This window comes from Synchiropus splendidus, chromosome 8, assembly GCF_027744825.2.
Source record: "Synchiropus splendidus isolate RoL2022-P1 chromosome 8, RoL_Sspl_1.0, whole genome shotgun sequence".
In the NCBI taxonomy this organism is placed as follows: Eukaryota; Metazoa; Chordata; class Actinopteri; order Syngnathiformes; family Callionymidae; genus Synchiropus; species Synchiropus splendidus.
Window position 1 is genome coordinate 7,150,736 of NC_071341.1, and position 14,830 is coordinate 7,165,565.

General features: G+C 41.0%; 1 protein-coding gene across 2 annotated transcripts in view; it reads right to left on the minus strand.

Annotated features, from left to right (window-relative positions):
- Positions 1 to 14,830, minus strand: part of zgc:153039 (uncharacterized protein LOC767698 homolog) — a 60,534-nt gene that overhangs the window by 14,447 nt on the left and 31,257 nt on the right. For both annotated transcript variants that reach the window (XM_053873700.1, XM_053873701.1), the window contains exons 9-10: positions 10,996 to 11,120; positions 1,628 to 1,820 (exon numbers count right to left, since the gene is read on the minus strand). In XM_053873700.1, the coding sequence (XP_053729675.1) occupies positions 1,628 to 1,820; positions 10,996 to 11,120 (318 nt within the window). The remainder of the gene's footprint in view (positions 1 to 1,627; positions 1,821 to 10,995; positions 11,121 to 14,830) is intronic.

A 14,830-nucleotide genomic window follows, 5' to 3' on the forward strand; every position in this document is an offset into this window, starting at 1 on the left:
AACTGACTGATGCAGGTTCTTTGTTTCGTTCTGCTGATCTTTTTAATTCAACACTACGTTGCACTTATATCTGTTATTTGCTTTTAGTCTTCTCTGTCTTTGTCGACATAACAGCAACTGACTTTTTCATCATTATATTGTCATTATCACTGTGTAACCTTCATACCAGCTGTACTGGAGCGACTATTGACCGTTGTTAAAATCAAGAAACTGATGCTACACAACTGGTTTTATCTTTCCACCTTTCCACAACAAAAGGGGCCCTACCCCCTGGATTACCTAACCCCAACCTATACCTTTATTTCATGTGACACGCTGCCCACGGCGTCAGAATATGCCACAGAACGCGGAACGTGCTTCAATTGAAAACCTAGTGAAAACCAAACACCATGGGATTGAGGATGTGTTGGTTCTGGCTATGAAAACACTCTGCGGGGAGGATCGTTCTAAGAACGAAAAAGGTTCCGTCAGGGTGCACAAAGGTGTATGGTGAGACTGTTGAAAGTGCCATGTTCCTAACAGCAGCACCCAAAGAGGCAAAGCCATGACTCCTGTCACAGGGACATGAGATTTTAGTTCCCACTGAATTAAGCGATTTCTTCTCAATATATTGAGAGTTTTGAGGAAAAAAAAAACCTCACTGCACTATTCCACAGGGCGGCAATATCATTTCAAAAACTCCTCAAGTTTGTTTCTACCTCACATCCCACTCAACTATTGGCTTGCTAGTTTGACTGAAGAGGATTTGTAATTAGATAGAAAGCCGGAGCATGGAGTCCAGGTGTTCTCCCCTCAGACTATCACAAACCTTCGACTAACTGAAAGTGCTATCTCTTGTGAACATTATAGACGGTAGTTGTGTGTCTCTCTCTCTGGAACCCCAAACAGTCACGAACCCTAATGATCACCACATGCAGCAATGCTCATCTTGTTGTTGTAAAGATGTGTCTCAACTGCAATGTCACCGCAGTGGTTGGCAGCCAGCCACACTGATGGCCTCCGGAAAATGAGCATGCGTGAGATATATACACAAGCCCACATACGTTGCCTTCTCTTGTTTGGCCTATTAGTGAAATCACTTAAAATGGCTAATGTGCTTTCTGCTGTCTGGGTGGAGAGGATGAGTGGCTGGAAGAGCACAGGAGCAGGCGATGGAGGAAGAGGAAAAGAGCAATAAGTTAAGTGGTTGTAATAATGTTCTGCCTCTTTGACAGGCTGCTGGCAAAAGATTCCGCCGCCTTGGCAACAGTTCCACTCAGCAATGGGCCTTCCTGGCAGCACTGGCCCGTCTCCTTGAGAGCAACAGGCTAACAAGATAGAGGACACAAGCACGGAGTGAAGAACGCATCTTTGTGTGGCTAGAAAACTTCTCTGCACGGAACGAAAGAGATCGCTTCAGTGATGAGGCGTTTCTGGTAGGACTGATATGAATGTGATGGATAGCTACTGTATGATACCTCTCCTCAGGTGAGAGGAAGCCAGGTGTCAATGTGTTTGGTAAATGGCAAGCACATGCTGTTGTGTGTATTTGCATCTCAAAGTCTGTTATTATGAGCCCTTTCTAGTGAATGAGGTTGGGATTCCACAGCAGAAATAATGACTTGTTTTGTGCATGTGAGTGTCTGACCTGGTGGAAAATAAGGGCCTGGCTGATGTAGCCCCAGCTGGAGGTCGGACTGAGGTAGTGAATCAGCAGCAGCAGCAGCAGCATGAAGGCGATGCTGGCCGAGGCATAGATGGCGTTGATGAGGAACATCATGACAGCACAGCCAACGATGCCCAGCACGCAGGTGTGCCAGGTGAAGTAACGGAAGGTTGGCCTGAGGGGGAAGAGGACAGAGGAAGTGTGAGTCACAGAACCGGCCACTTTAATCATACATCCTGAATAAACAAGAGGGAGTGACTAGCTGTTTGTTTTTGGAGAAACAACGTCCGAGCAAACATACAGTGGAGAGTCAAGTGACTTGAATTGATGGAGGTGAAGAAGAGATTCAGGACACACTGGCTCAGCAGATACGCATGTCCCTCTACCTGCTGGGATCGTGCTCCCAGTGCAGCAGAACGGCACCTAAGTGAAGCATGATAATGACTTGGATGACTTTTGATGAAAAATTCTTTGAGCAAGAAGCTCTTTGAAAATGACAACTCCATATTTCAATTTAGTTTCATGGAATGTGAAAATTTTGTGATAATTCCAGTGATAAAGGGTGTTGACAATACAGATTGTTGGCACAGGTGAGCAGCTATTGAAACTGCTTTTTCAAACAAAGACAAGGGGAATTTTTCAGAAACTGGGGACCCATATGGGAAATGCAACTGGCTGAATCATGGCCTCCACCAATCACCACACTACGATATGTGAAGTATGATGGTGTGATTTTAACAGAAGCCAGAGGCAAAATGTAAATTACACATGCACTTTGTTTTTGTAATCAATATGATCATTTTACTGAATATTCCAGGGCTCCAGAGCTTTTTCTTCCGGTGCACCCACACAATATTTAGATGCACCCTAATTTTCATAATAATCATCTTTAATTCAATTAAGTTAACATTTTACCACTCTCGAATGACTTCATGTGATTTTAAAACAAGAACAGAATGTAAAGAAGTGTTTCCCTGCTGTGCTTTTTGGATTCTTTGTGATTCTAGTGTGGTACAAATATTTTCACAATTCTCTCTCCTAAAATTGATTTTTATTGGCATGATTGATGATTTCACTAATACTTAATTGGAATTTGTGGATGGTCCCTAACTGAAATGGTCGCACTCTGGAGCCATGTATTTAGTTTCTTTTTAATCTGATGTGTCTCAAGTGCCTGTAAAGACATTATGACTTATGGAGAAATCAACACAAGATCCCACCAAAAATGTAAATTTTCAATGTGTCCGTGATTCACATATAATGTTGTTTGTCTATGTGACTTACTTTTTTAACTCACACTTGCAATGTTTGCCAGCATGTTGTCCCCTGAACATGTTTTTCCATTTAAAGTTATGCTAAAATGAGTGCACACTTGTAAACACCTTTTGTAATGCACTCATTTGCAATCTCCAGTACTACGCTTTCTCGAAGTTTCCTTTCTTTATCTTCTTGCTAAGTGCTTGTCTGCTTCATGGAATGGTTGGACAGAAGAAGTAAGCAGATGAACTTCAAAGTCAATTTTAAGTCAACAAACAAGTCAACATTGGAAATTAACACATACTATTCAAATTCACACGATTAAATACAAACGATGACAGAAAGCGTGATCACAATTTGACTCCTGGTCTTTTATCATATTGAATATTTGACACCTGACAAAATAGACAAATGAAGCCATGGAAGGAGACAGGCCAGATTTCCAGGTATCATGTGACTTGACCCCAATTTCCTGCACTGTCTCGGTCCAGCAGAAGGAATAACTATTTAAATAGTTCCAGCTGTAATTGTACATGTAGGTCAGACAGAGACACAGAGGACAGATTTTAAGCTATTAAACAAGAGTGAAACACAATCCGACGTCATGTTAAGGGTGATTTAAGATACATAAATTAAAGCTCTCCCAGTCAGATGTCTACACAGTTACTCGTGTATACATTAATGGGTAGATTTTTAAAACTTCAAATTGAAACTTTGTGTGTAGTGAAGATAAAGGTGGAAAATTAAACTGTCTACTTTCTACTTTTAAAGTAAGAAAATAGCTGGACAGAAAAGATCCTTTGAAAGGTGACTCAGAGACCATCTTAAAAATGTGATTAGTTGCAATACAAATATTTGTGTAACTGTGCGAATGGTTTGTCATATACGTTCAGATCTTAAATCAGCACCCCATGAAGGACAAGGTGGAATAGAAGAAGACTTCATAATGTATAATCATATCGCCATTCATTATACATGCTCTCCTTAAACCTTGAACATTTGTCGTCTGAGTTGCAGCATGAATGCTTTGTAACCTGCTCATTCATGTCACCTCATCTGAGAGTGCAACATTTCCATCAGCGTCAATTGCAGATTTACTCTTAAAAAGCATCGACAGACGACATTCAAAAGAATATTAAAGACCTTATATATATTAGAAATATGTTCCAAAGCAATGCTCCTTCTTCAAATCCTTCTTTTCTATCTGTTTCACTGCCACACTGCGCATCAGTGACTCCTAGACTTCTCCTATCCTATTCCTTTCTTCATCTCAGTGAAGAGGAGGAGTAATTACAGTGAAAGCTCTCAAGCCAGTCGGCTCTTCCACCCTCTTTTGTCTCTCTGGTCCCTCTGTCGCCAGCCGCCACGGTCCTTCCCTCCAATCACCTCGCCTTCACCCTTTCTCCATTGCTGATGTCATTGAGCTGATGCAGCAAAAGTCTAGAAATAATTGCCACCAATAAAGTCGTAGGATGTATTAAAAAAAAAAAAAAATGGAGGATGGCCTTTAGCCAAACTACATGTCAAAGTGAAGGCAGGGAATTTAGCAGGCACACACACAGAAAATGCTCTTTGCAAGGTCAAAGTATTTATATAAAATAATAAAAAATAATAATTAAAAATATACTATATATATATATATATACTTAAGCCACCATCATCTAAATGAATGGATGTTTATTTCAATCCCACATCAAACATACAAACAACAACAATTCTTTCATCATCAACTAGATCTGAGGAATCTAAAAGGAGCACAGAGAAGAACCGTTCTGCCGATTTTCTGCCCCTTTTTTATTTTCTTTACCGAGGGGGGGTTAAATGTCTCATATTGCAGTCCAATTTCATTTCCAGAGTCCCATGAGTAAACTCAAGAGTAGACACAAGCATTAGAGATGCTGATCACATGAATCTTTTTGACTGTTATTGTCACACTTCCTTGACTTCAGAAAGTTTCAGAACATCTAACTCTCAGCCAGTCATACTCCTCACTGCTCGCATCCTTTGGTGATGCAGGTTTTGTAGATCACCACACAACCATCTTTGCACTTTGCAGGGAGGAAAATGTGTGCCTTAGTCGTGAATTCCAGTATCCTCTTCCTCATTGCCACTCGATTCTTCCCGTCATACTAAAGCTTTTGTGGGTAATTGTGGTCAAATGTTTTTCTGGCCTGGTCATTCACAGTGATGTTTCACACCAGCCAGGCTGCCTTGAGAACCTTGACTTACACCACTTTCTATTGCAGTTGTACAGGAATGGGGCTTTGTCTGACACCCTCGATGGGCAAATGGCCAATCCTCTGAGTAGAGTCCTCACAACCGGCCATTGAGATCTTTGAGGTTGTGTTTTTATCAACAACCTCACTCAGTACTCTTGGATCTTCTGTTTTATCTTGCAGTGATGAGAGCTCCACTCAACGGGAAGATTTCCTCCTTTTATTTCCTCTCAGAATGTTTCACCTAGTCTATTTTCCAAAATGTCTGTATATGTTCTGGTCATTTGGTCAATTCTCAAAGGGCGCAGACACCTGATGGGTGAAAAGGTCCTCTTGATTGGTTGGAACGAAAACCCTTTGTGGAATAGTTGGCCCACTCCTAGGGATATTCTACCAGTCACATGACCACTGTTGTTATTGCAGTCTATTTGGCCTCACAAATCACATATTGATGCTTCTTTCAGTCTTGAGAGTCCAAAACTTTCAGCCTGACCAAATGATGTATACTACCAACATTTCACCAAGAGGAAATGGATCTACAATATACAGCATAATAAAAGAAAATGAGCTGCCAATCTTTGATATAGCATGACCAGTGCAGCCACAATGAATTTAATTTATTTCTCCTAAAAATAGTTTCAACTGGGATGAAAAAATAGAGCTGCAGACTGGGCTCCATTTTACCTTTCAATCCTTGGCAATTCTACAGTAGCCGGTACAGTCCCCTGTGGAACTCATAGCACCTAAACAACTATTTTTAGCATTCACTGACAAAGAGACCAAAGAAAACCCCTTTAAAAAAGAAAGATACTTTTCTTGCAAAAAAGTCTGAAAACATTTTTGATCACACGTTGGTCTGTTGCTGAAAACAGACCCCTCTGGTGGAGCCTCCCATCATAGCCACATTAAGGCTCTTGAACCTTGCTGTCTTAATAGTCAGCCTGTGATCAACACGTCAAAAACAAAGGAGTTGTTTATCTGCCAAAAGCAGGATGGTCAACCAGCTGAAACTTTAAAATGTCTCGGTGCAAGCTGAGATTTACTCCAAACACTATTTTATTTTCAAGAAATGTTCTCAGGAACTCAATCTCCACAGAAGATTGAGCTGATTTGGTGTCATCCCAAAACTTTCTCGAACTTGCGTACACCACACAAACATCGAGAGTGTCTTGGCATTTCACCTCTCTGGGTGGGTTGGTCACTTCACAGTTAAGTGCAAGAACATATTACACTGGATAGTGTCAATAGAAAGCAATATTCTAGGAAAACCTCTAAAGCAACTCAGTCTTATGTTGAAAGGACCATGAGAAAATCTGGGGCGATTGTGGCAGACAGTTCCCATCAACTCCACAGTAACTCTCAACTCTTGGTGATAAAGACTACCGCTAGCCAAAGGCACCTTCGAAAAAATCTTTCATTCCAAATGCCATCAGCCTTCTAAACATGATGAAGTGACCAAGCAACAGACGAAGCTGCTCAATTTACATTTTTACTTTTATCTTCATTTTAATTGCCACCATTTTTATGTCTACCCATATACCTAGTATTTTAACTTGTACGTGGCTGCTTGGAGCTTATTTTGTTTTCAATTGTTGGTGAGCCAAAGCAAACTTTCCACCTTCTATTCAAAGAAACATCTATGAACACTAATTTTCTGTGTATGTTGACATGAAACATCATTAAGTTTTACTTGAACACTTCACAAAAATGATTGCATTGCATTGAGCACTTTCATGCATATAAAACTCTGGTAATGTCATTATTCTGAGGCGATGAGTAAAATTATATTGGCAGCATTATGCGTGTTCAGAACATCACCAAGTTTGTCTTAATCATTTCGTTTTCAACATGTATTCAGTGATGCTATGTATTCTCGCACATTTTTAAGCCGGTACAAAGAAATCACTGAGCTTTCTACGGCTTAGACTGCACCGCTGCACCTCTGCCTGTTCATTTCATATCGACCAATGTCGCGGTGCAAAATGCATTTTCCGCCTAAATTTAGTGGGCGTGGCTTACATTCAGGTGTGTCCACAAATTTCAGCAATTGACTTGTTCACTTTCCTAAATCGCTGTCATCAAACAAAAAAAACCATGCTGTATATTACAGCCTACAATCGAGAGACTAAGGTAAAACTTCTTTCAGGCAACTGGTTGAAAAAATATGCAACTATTCATTCAGTAGCAGTCAGTAGGACACACTGCTTGACCCTCGACCAGAAAGGACTCTTCAAGTCAGTTTTTGTTTTTTGCTGCGATCCAACATAATTCTTGAACCACGGGGTTTGTAACTGACTTGAATGTGTGTTAGGCTTTGTAAACTAAAGTGAAATGAGCACCTCAGCAATGCCTATGTGCTTTTCTAGTTACTTCAATTGCTCAGTTTTCATGTTTATTGGCAGGCCTGATCAGAAAACTATCACACTCGGCTCACGAGAAGCCAACTCTTCTTTGTGATACAATTCTTTCAAAATCCCTTAATGCCACTATAGTGCACACAGTTGGCTCCTCAATCCACTCCATGCACTTGTGTACATCTGAGTTCATGTGCCCACTCAAGCGGGTGAAAGCTGTACAGAACAAGTGGCCTGTGTCAGCGCAGCATCAGCAGCAGGACGCGCAGCAGCCCGAGAGGAAACAGTACACCGGGCTGCAGACACTGCTGATAAAGAGGAAGCCAAAAAAATACCTGCTACAGAAACACACCCAGATTACACACAAATATAAGCCACAAAATTGGATAAATGCGCTCAAACATCAAAAATCCTGAGCAGAAATACCAATTACACACCTCACTTCTGGATATGTACACACACAAAAACAAATCGTACAAGCAGACATCTTTTACGCCACATCATAATTTACAACCCTCCGCTACACAACACCTTATTTAAGGGAAAGGGAAAATATTTCTGCTAAATTAGTTATGCTAATTACCGAGCAGTTCTCCAGGGAGAGGCTGTGCTAAACGGCTTTTAATTCTTTTTCGCCTGGAAAGAGACGTGGGAGAGAGCCAGACGGGGAGCTAAGCGAATGCAGCAGTAAGTACAAGCCGAAAATAGCGAGGAACCACAAATATACAAACATGTGGCACAGCAACATGAACAAAATAAGGAACTCTGGGGATGAAGAAGCAGACCAAAAGGCCATTCTTATCAGCTACAGGACCCTGGGTCCCTCTGCAGGGTGACCAGAGATCAGCAGTCGGGAAAGTTTTGCTGCTAACTTTTGAGTCTGGCGCCTCTTGCCAGCAGTGATAACAAGGCATTAGATAGCAAACAACTGTGAACAAGGAAGCAACGGACACCTCCGAGGGCACTATGCATTACTTATATCATCACCAACAGATTCTCTCACCATTAATATTGCATGTATATTCCACTACAGATACCTTTCAGACCGCAGGACTTTTCCATGTATCCATGTTGAGTATTTATAGGGTTGTCCTGATACCACTTTTTTGCCAACAGCATACAAGTACTGACATCTGAGTACTTGCCAATACCAAGTACTAATACAATAATAATACCATCATCATAATACCAGTTTTGGCGCGCATCATCTGATAAAATCAGGGTCTCTCTAACTGCTGACGTCATTACTGAGCGTAGTCTTGAATTAAACATGTTTAAAACTACGATCATGAAAAAAACATCCTCCAGTATCTGAGTCGTTTCTCTTGCATAAATAATCAGCTGATCGAAGAAGCGTCTGCAACCTCATACAATTAAAAGTACAATGACTAGCGCACTCAGCTTGGTGTCAGGTTGCACACAGCACTGAGCTGCAGTCCTTGTCGATTTGAAGTGGATCCCCTGCCTGTCTACGACACTCAACTGTGTGAATGCAAAAACCTGCGAATGAATCGGCATTCGAGCTGTCCTGAGCGTGTATGGGACCAGTACAAGGACAGCAATGTACCAATTCAGGTATCAGTTTCAGGACATCCCTAATAATTCATATAAAAGCAAATAGTTTTGAGAGGGCTACTAGCAGAAAAATACACAGTACACGGTTCAGGTTCTCATCGAAGCTGGTTCTCCACAGTGAGTTTTCCACACAGCTTTTAACGCTGAACATGCCAAAAACCCAAAGTACTGTTTAATGTATTTAATGTCTAGAGAGTTGTAGATGCTGAAGTCAATTGCAGTGAACTTCATCAATCACAGCTTACTGCTCTATAATGTCGACACTCTATCTTACTATCATTAAACACGATGCCAAGACTTTGGATGTTTATGACATAGAGCAACACAGTGCACAGCACCTGAACATAGCATCCCTTACCAGCCTCTCTCTTCTGCAACGCTGACGTTTGATGAAGCGCAGGAGGTGAGCCCTGCAGTTGGGCAAGAGTGAATGGAAAATGGGGCCTAAGTGATAGTGTAAACCTGGAGCACTAACGGAGGCAGTGCTGAGAGGAAACCTTGACTTATGCTCATGAATGTGACTGAATGTTGTTCTGAGTGAATGGTGTGGCTGATTTGTATTCACTAATATTAACGCATGTAACACCGCCACAGTTGGGTTAGCAAATTAGACTTTCAAAAGGTGAATGGGGGAGAAGATAAATAACCCATGCAAGTAGTGATGGGCTTGTGGGACTTCATGAAACATTGTCCTATTTTTCAAAGGCTACAAAATGGCGCTCTCAGCTCTAGAAACCTTAGAATTTGAACAACAATTTCGATGAAAACGGCACATCATGTTTAAGAGTGCCACCTACAGAGCAGTGTAACTGAGGACACTGTTTCATGAGGCATCATCAGCCCATCGCTACTTGCTTGTAACTACATGCAAGTTCCCCAATCTAAGATTTTAGATCTTCGGATCTTCATACTTATTTTCATCAGGAATTCTTTCATCAAAATGCACACGCGCAGCATTAGGAAAACAGAAAATTATTTTATTGGAAGACAACTAGTATCGCTTCCTCAGAGTTGCATTGTGCGGTTTGTCCTGATTAAGTGATGTAGGAAGCAACAAATATCCTCGCTGTGAAAGCTGGATTCCCATCCTGAGACTAATAACCAATGGTGACCGCATAGAAATAACAAAACACAGCACTGGAGGCAATCTGTCATAACAAGAAAGTGATGTATGGTGTTTAAGCAGCGTCTTCCCCACATAACAAATAAGTGTTTCTAGCGTCCATGTTGTGAACGAGTCTGAGACCCTGGCCAGCGGTTTAATCAGGTGTGCGGTGAAAACTGTGCGCGACTTTGAAAAGATGCATTCATAAAATAAAACCATTACAAGCGCATCATGCAGAAAATAAGACATAACTTTCACAATGCTTTTCATTAGTTTGATGTCTGGCTTTAAGAGCATATTTCTATTGAATACAAAAAACTGATGCCAACCCACATCATTGAGATTTTAAATTTCAATGCATCAACACGCCCTTTTTCATCACTGAGTTAAGTCCGAACACACAGGCACACACTTTTACTGTCTGTCCCTCTCTGATATGGGGCTTCAAACCGGTCAGGGTTTATGTGTTTTCATTACTACTCAGCGTGGAAGAGGACGGTTGTTTACCAGCTGGATGGAACAACAGCAAAACATAAACAACAATGACATGAAAAGGCAAGCAAAGGGAGTTTGAGGAGAGTGAAATTGAATGCAGCATTTCAGTATACACAGAAAGTGTCTCTGCGGTTGAAAAAAAACACATTTAACAAAGATCATATTGTTAGTTCCTACATTCATCATCATGTGAAAATGCCAAAAAAACTGCCAGGACAGGATTAATAATATGTGAGCATTATTTCTGACCCATTACGGACCAATTGGTTCTGACAATGTGCTCCTGGCATGGGATACTGACATATGGAAATAAAGGGGCTGAGGATGAGTATTCAGACAAAAGCTTACCTGAAGTTAGGTGCTGATGCCCATTCCAAAGCCAGGCAAGCCAAATCTACAGCAGCATACACCAACAGGAAGAAAATGGTCACAATGCTGGCTATGGTGTTGAGCGTCCCCGAAAACAGAACCAGCTGGAGAGAATAAAGGCAGGGAATGAATTAGCAGCCATCAATGCAGACAGAAGCAAAGTGGCAGTTTATCCACTGTAACCAACCACTCATTAACATAACCGTGAGCCGTATAACACCGTTTTGTAGTGATAAATCTTGTTTACTTGTCTGCCATTGTCAAGTGAATAAATTCGACATGACACACCAACCAGCCAGGACATTCGGCAATTAATATTCGACTACATAGGAGAACATGAATTACCAGCAGCAAATACAACATTCACCCCATAATTAACACAGACATGAAATCATATTTAGTAAAATACATTACAAGTCATGGGGCAGTGTGCAGCAGCAACTTGGTGACATATGTAGAATGTTGAATGTTTTTTTCAATGAAATATTCCACTTTTATATCACAATTTCATAAGGTTGTAGCTTGAAAATGGTTAGAGAAGGCAGTAGTTGCCATACAGGTGTGCAAATTCTCATGCAGTCATGCATTTTATAAATACCCAATGATGCTACTATGCATAGATACGGTTCATAAATGAGCCCTGAGGATGGCTGTTTCTTTTAAATCAAATTCAGAAAAAACTGAATGACAAGTCCAGGAGTGAAAGTTAATTTGCTATGTTATTACTATTTGTAAGTACCTGGAGTACAAAGTTTAAACTATCATCTCAGTTTGGTAATTCATTACTCCATAAAGTTACAGTGGCACTTTTTGTCCATTTTATTTAACAGTCAAAAGGTATTCGTAATGTGGAATAAATGGCACCTTTAAAAATGTGTGAACATTCACACTTAGCTAGCTGTGTAGCACGAAAATGACATTTTCCAAGTTCAAAGCGGTAAGAAAAGTGGAGATTCAAAGAGGAATGCACTGAAATTGCATTTATTCTCCCTCCAACTAGCACAAACACCCAAGTAAGCCAGGAGCTGCGATGTAGATTTCTAATTGGAAACAGATTTCCTGTCTGTTGTGTTGTGTTGTGAGTGTTGTAGTACAGCATGTTGCCCGACTAGCCTCAATGAAGGGCCTTTGACTTGTTGACAGAATTTTTTGTGGCCCTTTCTGATTTGTACTTGTGAAGGAGGCTTCAATACATTGGGGGAGACGCGTGGAGAACTTTAATGAACCAAGGCTGTCAGTGAATAGATGGAGAAGACTCAGGGATTCTAGATGTGAGAAGCATTGGTGAAAATAACAGCCATGGCAGAAGTAGAGACGCACTTCTATCTGGCCGTGTTTGGTCCACCCCTCACAATCATGGCATTGATCTCTGGATTATGACCAAAAGGTGAAGTGTCAAAAATCAATGCCTTCAGTTGAAAGGATAGAGGAAAACTATCTGATTGAAGAGATTCACTTGAGTGGCATTTCTTTTGGAGATGGGATGTAGGACACAGCCATCCATGAAATAACTGAATGAGATATTTTACTTCAGGATTTTTTTTGGGGGGGGAGGTTGTTTCAACGTTCACATATCCAGCTTGGAAGACACAAGATATATTTCTGCATCGGAAATATCTGACACAACTTGTAGCTGCCTTAGATAGCCAGTCAACAGACAACTGGTTGAGTGGAAACCAATGAGTTGACAGCAAAAAGACCCAAATCATGAACATAATTCAAGTACATCGCGCAAAGCTCAAGGACCACTACAAAAGAGAGGATTTTCCCCAAGATCCCCCGCAGAGATAATTACGGCTGAATATGATCATCTCAGTTGGCAATCTAACACCATCGTCTGGCATCCATAGTGAGAGGGATGGAGAGAGATTTGAAATCAAACAATCCCTAGAAATTCATGAATTTCCATCGTCGCACGTGGATGAGGTCCAGCATTAATTAAGACGCTACAGTTGTAAGATAAGAGGGACTTGTCATCCTGTTTTGATAACTGAGAAAGAAAGTTCTATAATTATGACAGGTTATTAAGTTGTTACGATCGACTACATTCTCTAATGAGACAAGATTAAAAATGGGATTTCCACAAGCGGCACAATTTTGGATTTAACATTTTAATTACCATTATCAGGATATCAGATGAATAAAACGGTACATGTCCGAAACAGTTGGGCTTCTCAACCAAGAATTCTCGCAGGAACACTGGGAGGAGCTGATCCTCATGACTGTCAGCTCGAGGTTGAGACCTTTTGCAGCCAAAACATTGTACAGAGAATTCACAGAGCGACCTGGGGGAGCTCAGAGAAGAACCTCAGTTCCATCACACCCAGGGGAGTCAGCTGAAATATATATATAATTGTAAAGTAAATTGCTTCATATGCATTCACATTTGTATCTAGACTAATATACAGTTCATCCCTATAAGATTCACACTGCACTGCAGCTTTGGTGTTTCCCATCTAACCCATCTTCCGATGGCCTTAATCCTTTTTCACATTTTTGTTGGCCCTTTTGTTTGGGGTTCGTTCCAGGCAAGGGACGGATGACATGCAGACAACTCGGCATAATATAACTTGTGAGACATGCAAATCATTGTAACCTATTTCCGTCTACTTTTTTTCAAATGAGGAACAGAAACAACTGCCTTTCGCCTCTTCAAATATATTTTCCAGACAGCTTTTCATTTGATCACAAAGAGGAAAACAAGCCAGTCTTTTAGGCTGGGAACATAATTATCTACTCGTTTTCATTGCATGATTCATTGTCTGCCTTTTCTATTTGTGGCTGCTCAAAATAGCAATACAAACAGACTGTACAAAGGAAGCCTCTTACCAATTACTCAGTGTTTAACTTAACTCCACGGCAGCCGAAACCCATTTTGTTTGAGGGTGTCAGGATGACATTTATAGAGGGGAGTAACATTATGGCAGTGCTGTGATTACTCACTATGTATGAGGCGCGAGTGAAAACAGATTCAAGGGAGGCTCGGTGCTTTCTCATGCTACAGCTGACAGACACTCGGCAAGAGAAAGACCATCTGACAGGGGAGCAATGATGGGGCAAGGAGATGGAACAGGGAAAGATAGAAGTAGAGGGGAGAAGAAGCCGAATCTCTGACCTCTGGCAGTCAAAGTCAGCGTGTGTTTCTCCGGCGCTCCCCTGGGAGCCAGCTAAAGCAGACCATTAATGAGCCATTTGGAGTGAAATAAGCCAGCAAGGGACATAGCTGTCAAAACTGATTGTGTGTAAAGGTGAGTTTATGAATCTGGGTGCTGGTGTGAGAGTGTCAACGAGTCACAGAAGAGCGGGCTAACTAAGTACTTTAAAACAGATGCTTTCCCCATTTAAACAGCAGTGGCAGATTTCCTGGCAGAAAATAAAAAATATGGAGCACCATATTGAGGAATACAATTGTGTTCAACTAATCTGTTTCCAGGTTATCAGGTTTGCTTGTCAGTGCAGTACGTCCTAAACTATGACTCCGTAAGGAAACACAAATTGTGCACATTGTCTTGAATCATTACAAAAAAACAGATTCATCAGCTGGGATCATATGATGAACAATAACCAGGGACACGTATTTTGGAACCCCCAAACTTTTTGTGGAAGCCCTATCTTGAAAAGGCCTCCTACAAGTCCTGACTCTCTCTCACCAGTTTTTAATAACTATTAACAAAATGTCAACAGCGTTCACAGTCATAATTCGAAAACTGTGAGGTGCAAGGTTCATTTTTATGCTATCCCATCTCATGAACAGGGAGAACTTGGTGAGAGCGTATCGTAGTTAAGGAGGTATATGAAGGGCATATTATTTTTT